At 39.5% G+C, this 14173-nt stretch overlaps 1 protein-coding gene across 9 annotated transcripts in view; it reads right to left on the bottom strand.

Annotated features, from left to right (window-relative positions):
- Positions 1 to 14173, bottom strand: part of NF1 (neurofibromin 1) — a 319551-nt gene that overhangs the window by 177652 nt on the left and 127726 nt on the right. For all 9 annotated transcript variants that reach the window (XR_006211074.1, XM_042966177.1, XM_042966176.1 and 6 more), the window contains exon 5: positions 7713 to 7819. Coding sequence is in view for 8 of the 9 variants with exons in the window: in XM_042966177.1 (XP_042822111.1) it covers positions 7713 to 7819 (107 nt within the window). In the remaining variant the exon portion in view is untranslated. The remainder of the gene's footprint in view (positions 1 to 7712; positions 7820 to 14173) is intronic.

The following is a 14173-nucleotide window of genomic DNA, read 5'->3' as shown; positions in this document are numbered from 1 at the left end:
TAGAAGTAGAACTGCCTGGTTGAGGAGATGAATATTTTTTAAGACTCTTGATAAATACTGCCAACCTGTCACTTGCACATCCTTTTCATCATTTAACATATTTGTTTTTATTTTGCTCAAGTGATTGTTCAAAATAGTAGACTGCATTTTTAAAATAAGACTAAACATTTCTCCATATGAATATCTTAGATACTTTCTCTTCCATCAAAATGTTGTCCACATCTACAAAAAGATTTATACAGGGAAAAGATGAGCCTTCTATAAACTATTTTACTGGTAACAGTCCTTTGGCAGAGAACTCCGCCTATGGACTTTGTTTTAATTGAGGTATAATTGACAAACAACATTATACTAGTTTTAGGTATACAACACAATGACCAGTATTTGTAGATACTGTAAAACGGTCACAACAAGTCTAGTTAACATCCCTCACCATACGTAGTTACACAATTTTTTTCTTGTGATGAGAACTTTTAAGGTCTACTCTCTTAGCAACCTTCAAATACGCAATTAACTACAGTCACCGTGCTGTACATTACCTCCCCATGGCTTTTTATTTTATAACTGGAAGTTTGTACTTTTTGACCACCTTAAATCATTTTGCCCGTCACCCCAACCCTTTCCCCCACTTATGGCAGCCACCAATCTTAATCTGTTCTCTGGATCTATGAATTTGGTTGTTTTTGGTTTTGTTTTGTTTTTAAAGATTCCACATATAATGAGACTGTATGGTATTTGTCTTTCTCTTAGCATAATTCCCTTAGGGTCCATTTGTGTTGTCACAAATGGTAAGATTTCCTTCTTTTTTATGGCTGAATAACATTCAATTTCAATATATATAATATATATATTCCACCTTATTATATGTGTAACATATATAAACATTTTTATATTTTATATATAAATATAAAAGCATATTTTATATTTTACATATTTATATATACAATATTTTATATAAACATATGTACATTTTAAATATATACATATACATATATATATATATATATATATATATATATATCTTCTTCATCAATTCATCAGTCAATGGATACTTAAGTTGTTTCTGTATCTATCTTCCCTAGTATAAGATAATAGTGCAATGAACATGGGGTGCATATATGTCCTCAAGTCAATGTTTTAATTTTCTTTGGATAAATAACCAGAAGCAGAATTGCTGGATCATATTGTAGTTCTACCTTGAACTTTCTGAGGCACCTCCATACTGTTTTGCATGGCAGCTGCACTGACTTCCCTTCCCACCCACAGTGTACAAGGATTTCCTCTTCACATCCTCACCAACACTTACTATTTCTTGTTGTTCTGATAAAAGCCATTCTAAGAGATGTGAGGAGATATCTCAGCGTGGTTTTGATTTGCATTTTCTTGATATTAGTGATGCTGAACATCCTTTCATGTACCTGTTAGCCACCTATACGTCTTCTTTACAAAAACATCTATTCAGGTCCTTGGCCCACTTTTTAATTACATTTTTTTTGTTATTGAGTTGAATGAGTTCTTTACATATTTTGTATATTAACTTTTCCCAGTATACAATTTGCAAATATTTTTCTCCCAGTCGGTTGCCTTTTCATTTTGTTGCTGTTTCCTTTGCTGTACAGAAGCTTTTAATCTGGTGTAGTCTCTCTTATTTATTTTTGTTTTTGTTGCCCCTTATGGACTTTTAATGAAGGGACACAGGTACTTACCATATTTACATAAGTATATTTCTAAGATAGAGATGAGTCTTCAAGTAATAAAACTGTGTATATAATTTAAATGTCGTATTTTTCTGGACTTGCGAGTGAGTGACTTACTCTCTAAGTCAGTTTTAAAATGCATCCCTCCAACTTTCTTTGCTCTTGCTCTCCTCTGATTTCCAGATGATGGCAGTAGACTTCACAGTACTCTTGAACCTTTGTGCCTTCCAAGTTCGTTAACCTTACCTTTACGACAGCTTGAATGTGTTGTACACAGTAGTCTATTCTCAATTCCAATGTATATTTTTTTTAAATTTTTTTTTATGTTTACTTATTTTGAGAGAGAGAGAAAGAGAGAGAGAGAGAGAGAGAGAGAGAGAGAGAGTCAAAGTACAAATGGGGGAGGGGCAGAGAGAGAAGGCGACACAGAATCTGAAGCAGGCTCCAGGCTACGAACAGTCAGCAAAGAACCCGACGCGGGGCTCAAACTCACGAACTGTGAGATCATGACTTGAGCCGAAGTCGGCCGCTTAACTGACTGAGCCACCCAGGTGCCTCTGTATATGTCTTATTACTCTAGTTCTACAAGTTTCTGACTGGACAGCCTACCCACACCTCAAAGTCAATAAATGTCAATCTAAATTTGTCATTTTCCTGGCTACCTTCCATGCTGTCATCAACCTCTCCTCTCCTTTCTTGCTTTAATCAGCTTATTCTGTAATACTTGGTGATACTTCTCTTTAACCCCATGTATCTAAATTAATCACCAAATGCCAGGTGATGTATTTTATGTATTTTGTGTACTCTACTTCCCAAATACCATTATCAAATTGATCCCCACCCTATCCCATTCCATCCAGACCTGCATTACCTTCATTTCTCACTCACATTTCTTCCCCACTCATACGACCAAGTCCCAAAAGCTCATACAACCTTCTACCAAGGCATCCTGCAAATTTCAAGCAAAGTGGTATATCTAAAATAAAAGCTTGATCCCACCTTAAACCTTTTTTTCCATCATTTCCCATGGCCATTAAAATAAAGTCACATAATCCATAAGCACAATGGTGTAACACTTGGCTCCAGAAATGAGCAGATGTGAAATGAATCTAACCCTGCCACTCACTAGCTGTCTGACCTTGGAAATGTTACTTAAGCCTCAATTTCCTCATCTACATAGGGGATGATAATACTATTTGCTTCATAGGGTCACCGTAAGCATTGATGACAAAAGGCATTAAACTGCATAGGATGATATGTGGCCCATGCTGAACATGGAATAAACATCACCATGCCTTTATTAATACGATCTGGCCTACTCTTACACCTCCCTATCTTGCGCTTTTCCTCTTAACAGCTCCCACCCCCAAACACATACCTCTTCCCTCATGTTATGCTCACCCTATTTGTGTTTGGCACCTTACTTTGCAAATACTTTGATAATGTATTTCCCTCATAAACCAGGTCAGGAACTCCATACAGACAGATGTTTTATTAATCTTTGTAAACCTAGCACTTAGCATGGTTTCTTGCACACAATTTCTCAACAAATGCTGTTGGAGTGAATTTAAAACACATTACTGGGGCGCCTGGGTGGCTCAGTCAGTTACGTAAGTGTCTGACTTCGGTTCTGGTCATGATCTCAAGATTCATGGGTTCGAGCCCCATGTCAGGCTCTGCGCTGACAGCGCAGAGCCTGTAGCCTGTAGCCTGTTTTGGATTCTGTGTCTCCATCTCTCTCTGCCCCTCCCCTGCTCGCACTCTCTCTCTCTCTCTCTCAAAAATAAACACTAAAAAAACTGAACCAAAAAAAATACCACATTACTAATTTTACTATTCATATTACAGGAAGTTTCCAGTCCTTTCACCATTGTCACCTAGAGCCATCTTTTGCTGCTTATTTAACATCGGTTGTTGTTTTTTTTATAGTTTACACATTTATCAGTTAAACCCTAAATTTATGTTCACGAGGGGGCTGTATTCCAATGGGGATGACTTACCACAATAAAAAGAGTCATTTATTCACACAATTAGTTTCTCTTATTTGAATATGGAGAACCATTTAAATCAATTATTACAGATTAAACATCTCTATGAAACCTGAGGTTTTAAACAAATACCTACTCCTGGACAACCAGATCTAGATTTCTTTTTTTAAAAAAATTTTTTCATAAAGTTTATTCATTTCTTTTGAGAGAAAGAATGCACGTGCACACACACAAGTGGGGGAAGGGCAGAGAGACTAAGAGGGAGAAAGGAGAGAGGGAGGGAGAAGGGAGAGGGAGGAGGGAGAGGGAGGAGGGGGGAGGGGGGGGGAGGAGGGGGGAGGGAGGAGGGAGAGGGAGAGGGAGGAGGGAGAGGGAGGAGGGAGAAGGGAGAGGGAGGAGGGAGAAGGGAGAGGGAGGAGGGAGAAGGGAGAGGGAGGAGGGAGAGGGAGAAGGGAGAGGGAGGAGGGAGAAGGGAGAGGGAGGAGGGAGAAGGGAGAGGGAGGAGGGAGAGGGAGAGGGAGAAGGGAGAAGGGAGGGGGAGAGGGAGAAGGGAGAGGGAGGAGGGAGGAGGGAGGAGGGAGAAGGGAGAGGGAGAGGGAGAGGGAGAGGGAGGAGGGAGAGGGAGGAGGGAGAGGGAGGAGGGAGAGGGAGAAGGGAGAGGGAGAAGGGAGAGGGAGAAGGGAGAAGGGAGAAGGGAGAAGGGAGAAGGGAGAGGGAGAAGGGAGAGAAGGGAGAAGGGAGAAGGGAGAAGGGAGAAGGGAGAAGGGAGAGGGAGAGGGAGAGGGAGAGGGAGAGGGAGAGGGAGAGGGAGAGGGAGAGGGAGAGGGAGAGGGAGAGGGGGAGGGAGAGGGAGGAGGGAGAGGGAGGAGGGAGAAGGGAGAAGGGAGAGGGAGAGGGAGAGGGAGAGGGAGAGGGAGAAGGGAGAGGGAGAAGGGAGAGGGAGAAGGAGAAGGGAGAGGGGAGAGGGGAGAGGGAGAAGGAGAAGGAGAAGGGAGAGGGAGAAGGAGAAGGGAGAGGGAGAGGGAGAAGGGAGAGGGAGAGGGAGAAGGGAGAGGGAGAGGGAGAAGGGAGAGGGAGAGGGAGAAGGGAGAGGGAGAGGGAGAAGGGAGAGGGAGAGGGAGAGGGAGAAGGAGAAGGGAGAGGGAGAAGGAGAAGGGAGAGGGAGAAGGAGAAGGGAGAGGGAGAAGGAGAAGGGAGAGGGAGAAGGAGAAGGGAGAGGGAGAAGGAGAAGGGAGAGGGAGAAGGAGAAGGGAGAGGGAGAAGGAGAAGGGGAGAGGGAGAAGAAGGAGAAGGGAGAGGGAGAGGGAGAAGGGAGAGGGAGAGGGAGAAGGGAGAGGGAGAAGGGAGAGGGAGAGGGAGAGGGAGAAGGGAGAGGGAGAGGGAGAAGGAGAAGGGAGAGGGAGAAGGAGAAGGGAGAGGGAGAAGGAGAAGGGAGAGGGAGAAGGAGAAGGGAGAGGGAGAAGGAGAAGGGAGAGGGAGAAGGAGAAGGGAGAGGGAGAAGGAGAAGGGAGAGGGAGAAGGAGAAGGGAGAGGGAGAAGGAGAAGGGAGAGGGAGAAGGAGAAGGGAGAGGGAGAAGGAGAAGGGAGAGGGAGAAGGAGAAGGGAGAGAGGGAGAAGGAGAAGGGAGAGGGAGAAGGAGAAGGGAGAGGGAGAAGGAGAAGGGAGAGGGAGAAGGAGAAGGGAGAGGGAGAAGGAGAAGGGAGAGGGAGAAGGAGAAGGGAGAAGGGAGAGGGAGAAGGAGAAGGGAGAGGGAGAAGGAGAAGGGAGAGGGAGAAGGAGAAGGGAGAGGGAGAAGGAGAAGGGAGAGGGAGAAGGAGAAGGGAGAGGGAGAAGGAGAAGGGAGAGGGAGAAGGAGAAGGGAGAGGGAGAAGGAGAAGGGAGAGGGAGAAGGAGAAGGGAGAGGGAGAAGGAGAAGGGAGAGGGAGAAGGAGAAGGGAGAGGGAGAAGGAGAAGGGAGAGGGAGAAGGAGAAGGGAGAGGGAGAAGGAGAAGGGAGAAGGAGAAGGGAAGGGAGAAGGAGAAGGGAGAAGGAGAAGGGAGAGGGAGAAGGAGAGGGAGAAGGAGGAGGGAGAGGGAGAAGGAGAAGGGAGAGGGAGAGGGAGAAGGAGAAGGGAGAGGGAGAAGGAGGAGGGAGAAGGAGAAGGGAGAGAGGAGAGAGAGGGAGAGGGAGAAGGGAGAAGGGAGAGGGAGAAGGGAGAGGGAGAAGGGAGAGGGAGAAGGGAGAGGGAGAAGGGAGAGGGAGAAGGGAGAGGGAGAAGGGGGAGAGGGAGAAGGGGGAGAGGGAGAAGGGGGAGAGGGAGAGAGAACGAACTCCAAGCAGGCTCCATGCTATCAGCACAGAGCCCCACTTGGGGCTTGAACTCACAAACCACGAGATCATGACCTGTGCCGAAGTTGGATACTTAACCGACTGAGCCACCCAGTTGTCCCCTAGATTATTTCTGAAATGTCCCTAAACAGTTATAAAAAACCACAAAACCACATATACTTCTGAAATTTTATATGGAAAGAAAATCTCTAAATTTTATCATCTTTAACTTCTTAATGCTTACTGATAGATACTAAGATCTTAAAATTTCAACTGTGAATTGATTTGTGGTTTATTATAGTCTAAAACAACTGCTATCCACTTAACATAAAAGCTAAAATGATCCATTTTTCTTTCTTTATTAAAGTTACTGAAAGTGATTTAATTGTTGCTTGGTTTTATAATAGTAATGACCTAAAATTGGTAATAGAGATAGAACAGAGCCTTACAGTATTGATCTATATAGATACAGCCTTTTTAAATCTCTGGTGAACCAGTTATTGAGTTTAAAACAAATGTTAAGAAAACTATCACTGGGGCGCCTAGGTGGCTCAGTGGTTTGAGCACCCAACTTTCGCTCAGGTCTTGATCTCAGTTCATGGGTTGGAGTCCCACATCAGGCTCTGTGCTGATGGCTCAGAGCCCGGACCCTGCTTCAGATTCTGTGTCTCCCTCTCTCTCTGCCCCTCCCCAACTTGTGCTCTCTGTCTCTCAAAAAAAAAAAAAAAAAAAGAAAAAATTATAAGCAAAGTGTTTTGATAATGACACTGCAGAACTGCTGAGGTTTTCAAAGTTAATATAACTAAATCTTCTTTTATGTCAGACACTAGAAACATTTTTCATAATTCCTTAATACACAAAGTAAAATTAAAAAGTTGAATCATATACTATAAAGTTTTGCATTTAAATTAGACAGGATTCAATATCACAGAAAACTAAAAACAATTTGTGTGAAATGAATTTAGGTATTTATACTCAGTTTATTAATAATGCTCACTGATATTTGATTTATATTAACTTTCAGGTTTCCCACAAAAATTCTCTCAATTCCTTGTGACTGTTTATTTTCATCAACATAATCACACAAAGCATTGCCCAAAGCTTCAAAATCACATATTAAGTATTGTAATATCCCCATGGATATAACTTCAGATGTAATCCTGAGGGACTATAACTGAAATGCACAAGGAAGCAAAAGGCACTGGAAAGATAAGAGACTTGATAATGCTATAAAGTCAGAAAGTCATTAAAAGATCTGAAAACACAAATGTCAGAAATGAGATTCCTGACGCAATTCTTCCTCTTGTCATAAGATCACAATCTTCTGGTTCCATTCTGTAATGACACTTTGATATCCTGCTAAACTACCTGCTTTTAGCACTATAACAGCTAAACAGGTAATTTCGATAACCTATGGCTATCCTTAAGTAATGAAATTCTAGAAAAATTAAGTAACAGCACCTTTATGCTCTCTTTGTTAAAGCAAAAATTATGGTTGAACAAAACTTTCCATTGCCAAGAATTAAGATACGCATTTTTGTTTTCAAAGGCTCAAAAATTTTTGAACCATTAAGCATTATTGTCCATTTCACAAGGATATGTGCAGTATCAAATCCACTTTGATGTTCCAGTTCAACACAGTTAGTACAAAAAACCTGTACATTCAAAACACTGGCTTTCCACCGACAGTGTTTAGTTTCAGATATACATCTACACTTACCCTTTAGGAGTCGTTTTAATTTTGCACAATCCACATTGATATACTGTAACAATTCTATATCATGAACATCAACATTGTCTTCTGAACAAACAGTCAATTCCTGTAACCTGAAAAGTAAAAACCAAAAATAATTTATCTTAAGGAAAGTCTAAAATTCTGAACTGAACAGATTCTTCTTACCCCAATGATAAATTTGTAAGAGAAAATATACATACAAAAATAAGACAACAAATAGTTATTATTTTTTTTAATGTTTAGTTATTTTTGAGAGAGAGAGAGAGAGAGAGACAGAGCATGAGCAGGGAAAGGGCAGAGAGAGAGGGAGACAGAACTGGAAGCAGGCTCCAGGCTCTAAGCTGTCAGCACAGAACCCGATGCGGGGTTCAAACCCACAACCTATGAGATCATGACCTGAGCTGAAGTCAGACATCAACCAACTGAGCCACCCAGGCACCCCAACATTAAATATTTCTTATAAAATTTAAAGGTACATAATTAATTCAAGGGATATGATGAAAGAAACCATAGGCTTCACTGTGTATATACCAAACCAAATCACCACATTGTATACCTTAAATACATATAATTTTTATTTTTAAAAAAATCATAGCATGTGGATAACTGGTGAAGCAAAGATGCCTAGGTATTTGAAATACTATTCTCTGTGTTAGGTGTATTTTTGAAATTTTTCTTTAACAAAAATTTTTTAATTCAAATTTTAAATTATAAAATAAATTTTATTAACTTCTGATCACATCAGCTAAACTTCAGAAACATGGGCACTATCAACAATAGCGAAATATGTAGAGCCCAAATGTCCATCGATGGATGAATGGATAAAGAAGATGTGGTGTGTGTGTGTATATACATATACATATATATATATATATATATATATATATATATATGTGTGTGTGTGTGTGTATATATATATATATATATGTATACACACACACACACACATATATATATATACACACATACATACAACAGAGTATTACTCAGCAATCATAATGAAATCTTGCCATTCACAACTACGTGGATGGAACTAGACGGTATTACGCTAAGTGAAATTTGTCAGAGAAAGACAAATATCATATGACTTCACTCATATGAGGACTTTAAGAGACAGAACAGATGAACATAAGGGAAGGGAAACAAAAATAACATAAAAACTGGGAGGGGGAAAAAACAGAAGAGACTCATAAATACGGAGAACATATAGAGGGTTACTGGAGGGGGGTGTGGGAGGGGGGATGGGCTAAATGGGGAAGGGGCATTAAGGAATCTACTCCTGAAATCATTGTTGCACTATATGCTAACTACCTTGGATATAAATTTAAAAAAAATAAATTAAAATTTTAAAAAAGAAACATGAATGATATTTTATCTACATTTATAAGATACATTTACTTTGTATTGAAAAAATGAGTAAGCCTTTAGTCCTTGCAATTTTCACAATCTGTGTGTGTATTTATGTGATTATTTGATTAATGTCCTTCCTTCACGAACTTATTCCTATAAAGGCAAGAATCTTTCTAAACCCCCAAAATTTCCCTTAAATATGAAGTTATCACAAATGTAGAAAAATTTAACACTCAACAAATATAGATATTTTTAAACTGATAAAAAAAATTCACATAAGTCTTAATAAAAATTTCTCCTCCATTTTTCACTAACAACCATAGAAGTCAGCTTTTCAAAAGCTGACGTTGTCAATCTATTGAATTGTGCTCCCTAATGAGGCATATTCATTATTTCAATTAATAGATATCAAAATGTAAGCAGATAAATGGAATTACTAATGTTTGTAACTGCAGGGAGATGGTGAAAAAGCACAAATACTACAAAATCTTATTTATAGTATTAACTGGGATTGTAACCATTTTAATGCAATCTTAAACTGGCATTACTCACCATACTAAACCTTCAGTTGCTAAATATAAAATCAATCGATTCCTTCCTTCGCAAATTCCTCTTCCACTCACTTTAGTCTGCGGATGTATAGCTAACATTAAAACTATTCCAAGCACTTACACTAACGCTCTTCATATCATCAGGGTGAGAAAAGCTTAGCAGTTCACACTGGGAGTAAGAGGGTCCTCAATACTGATTTACATGCTAAAAATTCCACGGCTGCTGCAAAGAGTCTAGGAAATATGGAATAGGATTCCTTAGGAAACACAAATTAATAAATCAGCAACACCAACTTTTGAAAAGCTGACTCTTGTGGTTATTTGTGAAAAATGGAAGAAAAGTTTAATTCTTTATACAGCCCAGTATTTCCATAGGAAAGGGGTGTTTTCTGAAGCTTAATTGTCATTTCTGAAACACAGAAATCAAAGGGTAGTTTGAGCAAAAGAAGCGAAATGGAAAACTTACCATTAAAGCATCCAGAAAGACCAGATAAACTGAATAACAACAAAAAGATATTTAAAGTATATAGAAATAAAAGAGGGACACCTGGGTATCTCAGTCAGATAAGCATCCAACTTTGGCTCAGGTCATGACCTCACAGTTCTGGAGTTCAAGCTGACAGCTTGGAGTCTGGAGCCTGCTTCAGATTTGGTGTCTCCCTTGCTCTTTGCCCCTCCCCCACTCATGTTCTCGTTCTCTCTCTCTCTTTCTCTCTCTCTCTCAAAAGCAAGTAAATTTTAAAAATTTAAAATAGGGGCCCCTGGTGGCTCAGTTAGTTAAGCGTCCAATTTCGGCTCAGGTCATTAACCCAGGGTTCATGGGTTCCAGCCTCGTATCGAGCTCTATGCTGACAACTCAGAGCCTGGAGCCTGCTTCAGATTCTGTCTCCCTCTCTCTGCCCTTCTCCCACTCATGCTGTCTCTCTCTCTCTCTCTCTCAAAAATAAACATAAAAATTAAAAAAAGTATATAAATTAAATATATAGAAATTAATGAAAACAACCCCCCCCGCCGCCCCAACCACCACCCATCCACCCAGGTCCAGAAATGAGGAAAATGAAAACCAGAGATGATTTTGAAGACATGGTCTTATCTTGCAACAAAGGAAGCACAAAGGTGGGTAGGCTTTTTCCTCTCCTTACCCTAGGGGTTTTGGTCTAACATCTACATGGGACTGAATACAAAATCTTATACCTTAATAGTGCAGGGAGTAGAACTGGGGTCCTGGAAAAAACAAAAGCCTAGCAAGAACTATGCACTTCCTTAAAAGAAGGTTGCACAGAGAGAGTCAAAGAATGAAGGAAGGGTAGAAGGGGAAAAAAAAAAAAAAAAAAAAAAATATACCAGCACAAGATGTCTATCTGCTCTGGCTAAGTTTTGGGTAAGGGAAAAAGTCACCCAGGGCTGTTACCTGATAAGGGTTTGAGGTCCACATTTATACTATCAATACAATCCAGGGATGAGAAATTAACCAAAAAAATAAGTCCAGAGCTGGGTACTTGGCAAAAACAAATGTAAATGCAAAAACCATCACTAGGACACTCCCACAGCTCCAGGCTGCAAGAGATCCCCAAAGAAAATAGAGATGTGCACTAAAGATGACTTTGCAATCCAAGTTCACAAAAGAGAGAGGAAACCATTCACTGTGAATGAGAGTCGGCACATACAAGCATTATGAGATCAATCTTAAGAGAATATAAAATAAGTATGTTTTAAGTTATTATAGTCATATAAGAAATTTAAAATTATTAAGAAGAATAAGAAACCATAAAAAAGATTTGTAAAAGAATCAAATAGAACTTTATTTATTTATTTATTTATTTATTTATTTATTTATTTTTTAATGTTTGTTTATTTTTGAGACAGAGAGAGACAGAGCATGAACGGGGGAGGGTCAGAGAGAGAGGGAGACACAGAATCTGAAACAGGCTCCAGGCTCTGAGCCGTCAGAACAGAGCCCGACGCGGGGCTCAAACTCACGGACCGTGAGATCATGACCTGAGCCGAAGTCGGACGCCCAACCGACTGAGCCACCCAGGCGCCCCAAATAGAACTTTTAAAATCACTGAGTCTTGAGGTGCCTAGGTGGTTCAGTCAGTTAAGCATCTGACTGCAGCTCAGGTCATGATCTCACAGTTCGTGAGTTTGAGCCCCACGTCAGACTCTCTGCTATGAGCACAGTGCCCGCTTTGTATCCTCTGTCCCCACCCCCCACCCACTCCTTCCCCACTCATTCTCTCTCTCTCTAAATAAATAAACTTTAAAAAAAATCACTGAGTCTTCTGCTTCTGGTGGTTTGTCAAATCAGATATTCCACAGGACCCTCCCACTACAAAACAATTAGATCTATTACGAGTGTGCAACAATTCTGTGGAGAAAGCAGCTGATCTTCCACATCAAAGAGTATTATGAGCCACAGAACATGTATATACTTCAGCAGACTAATAAACTTAAGATCTGTAGTCCATATTCCCCTAAAAAAAATCAAAGGACAGAAATATCAAAAGCTAGGGGCACCTGGGTAGCTCAGTTGGTTAAGGGTCCAGACTCAATTTCAGCTCAGGTCATGATCTAAAGCCCTGCATCACGCTCTGCACTGACAGTGAGGAGCCTGCTGGGGATTCTCTCTCTCCTTCTCTCTCTGCCTCTCCTCTCCTCCACTCTTTCACACTCTCTCAAAACAAATAAACAAACATTAGAAAAAAGAAAAAAGAAATATCAAAAGCTAATGTTAAGCCTAAAAGAGAAACATCTGTGGACAGGCAGAATAGTCAAACAAATGTTCATGATATTGGTCCATTTAATTTATATGACATATAAACTCAATCTTCAGAAAGAAACTGCCATTCTAGTCACTTGCGTATTTTAAGCCACCTAATGCTATGACAGCAATGTCATAAGATATCTGTATCTAAATTAAACCATCAGAATGGTCTTTTAGGTGAGTGGTCTTCTAACAAGATCATCTCCTATGTCTGGCACAAGCTAAATTAAACAGCAAACGCAGTCGTCTGAAACATGTATTTCACAGATCCCATTTCTGAGCAGTCTGCCCCCTGAAAGCTAAAGAAACTGGCTTATTTTGGAGACATTTAACTTCTCTTCTGGAAACTGTGAACTAGGTTTGGAAAATACACAAAAGCATATTTACATGTGTTACATATTTACATGTGCTAATGCTGCAAAATCCTATAAAATGAAACCTTTGGGTGACTAGAAAATTTCTCAACTTTTTAAAAGGTGGCATATTTGCTGTGCTTTATAAAGCAACTCATACTTGGATATGCTAAAAAACATTTTATTCTTTTGATAATTTTCTACCTTCAATGTAAGATTATTTCAAATAATAAGCTGGTACAGTCATCATTTAAACAAAGAAGGGGTTTTGTTTTTTGTCTTTTACAATTTCACACCACCTAGTCCCTAGGCGTCAGTTACCTTGCTACTTCATCTAGTTTAATATTACTCAGAATATAAAATGTTACCACTCAAAAAATTTCATGAAGACAATTTTCTATTGAATAAACATTACCTAATATTATCAATCTTATTACACCACACCATTGAACAAAATTTTAATTTTCTTTGCACCAGTTCTGAAGAGGGACTGAAGAATATTATGGCCTAGCATCATGACTATAAAAATGTTGTATTTCTTAAAAAGATGGCAAGATTTTGAAGTTAGCCAAGTCCTCAAAACACTACAGCACAAATTTTCTAATTATGATGTATGTTCTCATTCACACCTGTTGGAAAACAACGGAACAATGACCAAAGCTGACTAATGGAAGCCTGCTGTTCACACAACACAGACAAGTCAAAAGATAAAAGATGTACCAGTAAACAAAGAATAAACAAACATAATTAAGGACCCATTTGACTGTACTTGTATACGACAGGCAAATCATTGGTAAGAAAGCAAGTTCCAGAATTACCTGCTACCATCAGTTATAATTCTAGTCCATAGAGCACCATCTATACACCAATTTCTTCCCATCTATAGCATATCACATAGTGATTTTTATCAGTAAAAGCTTAAATAATATTTATCATATAAACTTGAAGCAAAACAGTAAAAATATGGTTAAAATGGAAGTTTAGAGTAGCAGTCTAATATAACGAACCTAATAGACTCTGACCAGTCTGACTTAAAAATTTTGGGTCCTCCGTGGTTTGACATACCGCCTTGATAAATTCTTTGGGTATTAGTTGCTTATCTGTAAACTGGGGGAAGTATCACCTACATTTCACAGATACTATGAGAATAAAACAGCACATTTGCTGTAAATACTAAAAAAAAAAAAAAAGGAGCTTTTACAATTCATACACTTAGAACACAGTCCACTTTCTGGAGAAGTCTACTTTGCAAATTACTTACTTCCTTGTGCTTCCATATTGCTAGGTTTTGTTTTCATTTGGTAACTTAGAATCTTGTGATAAAGAACAGAGCTGGGAGGTCACTGGAATTCTGACTACTCTTATCAGTTATTCTATCTGATTAGCTAATTCCATTTAAAGGAACAAAATGTTAGAAAGGCCAACCAA

Source organism: Panthera tigris, chromosome E1 (genome assembly GCF_018350195.1).
Source record: "Panthera tigris isolate Pti1 chromosome E1, P.tigris_Pti1_mat1.1, whole genome shotgun sequence".
Taxonomy (NCBI): Eukaryota; Metazoa; Chordata; class Mammalia; order Carnivora; family Felidae; genus Panthera; species Panthera tigris.
Note: the sequence above shows the minus strand (reverse complement) of the source record. Positions and strands in the feature narration are given on the sequence as shown.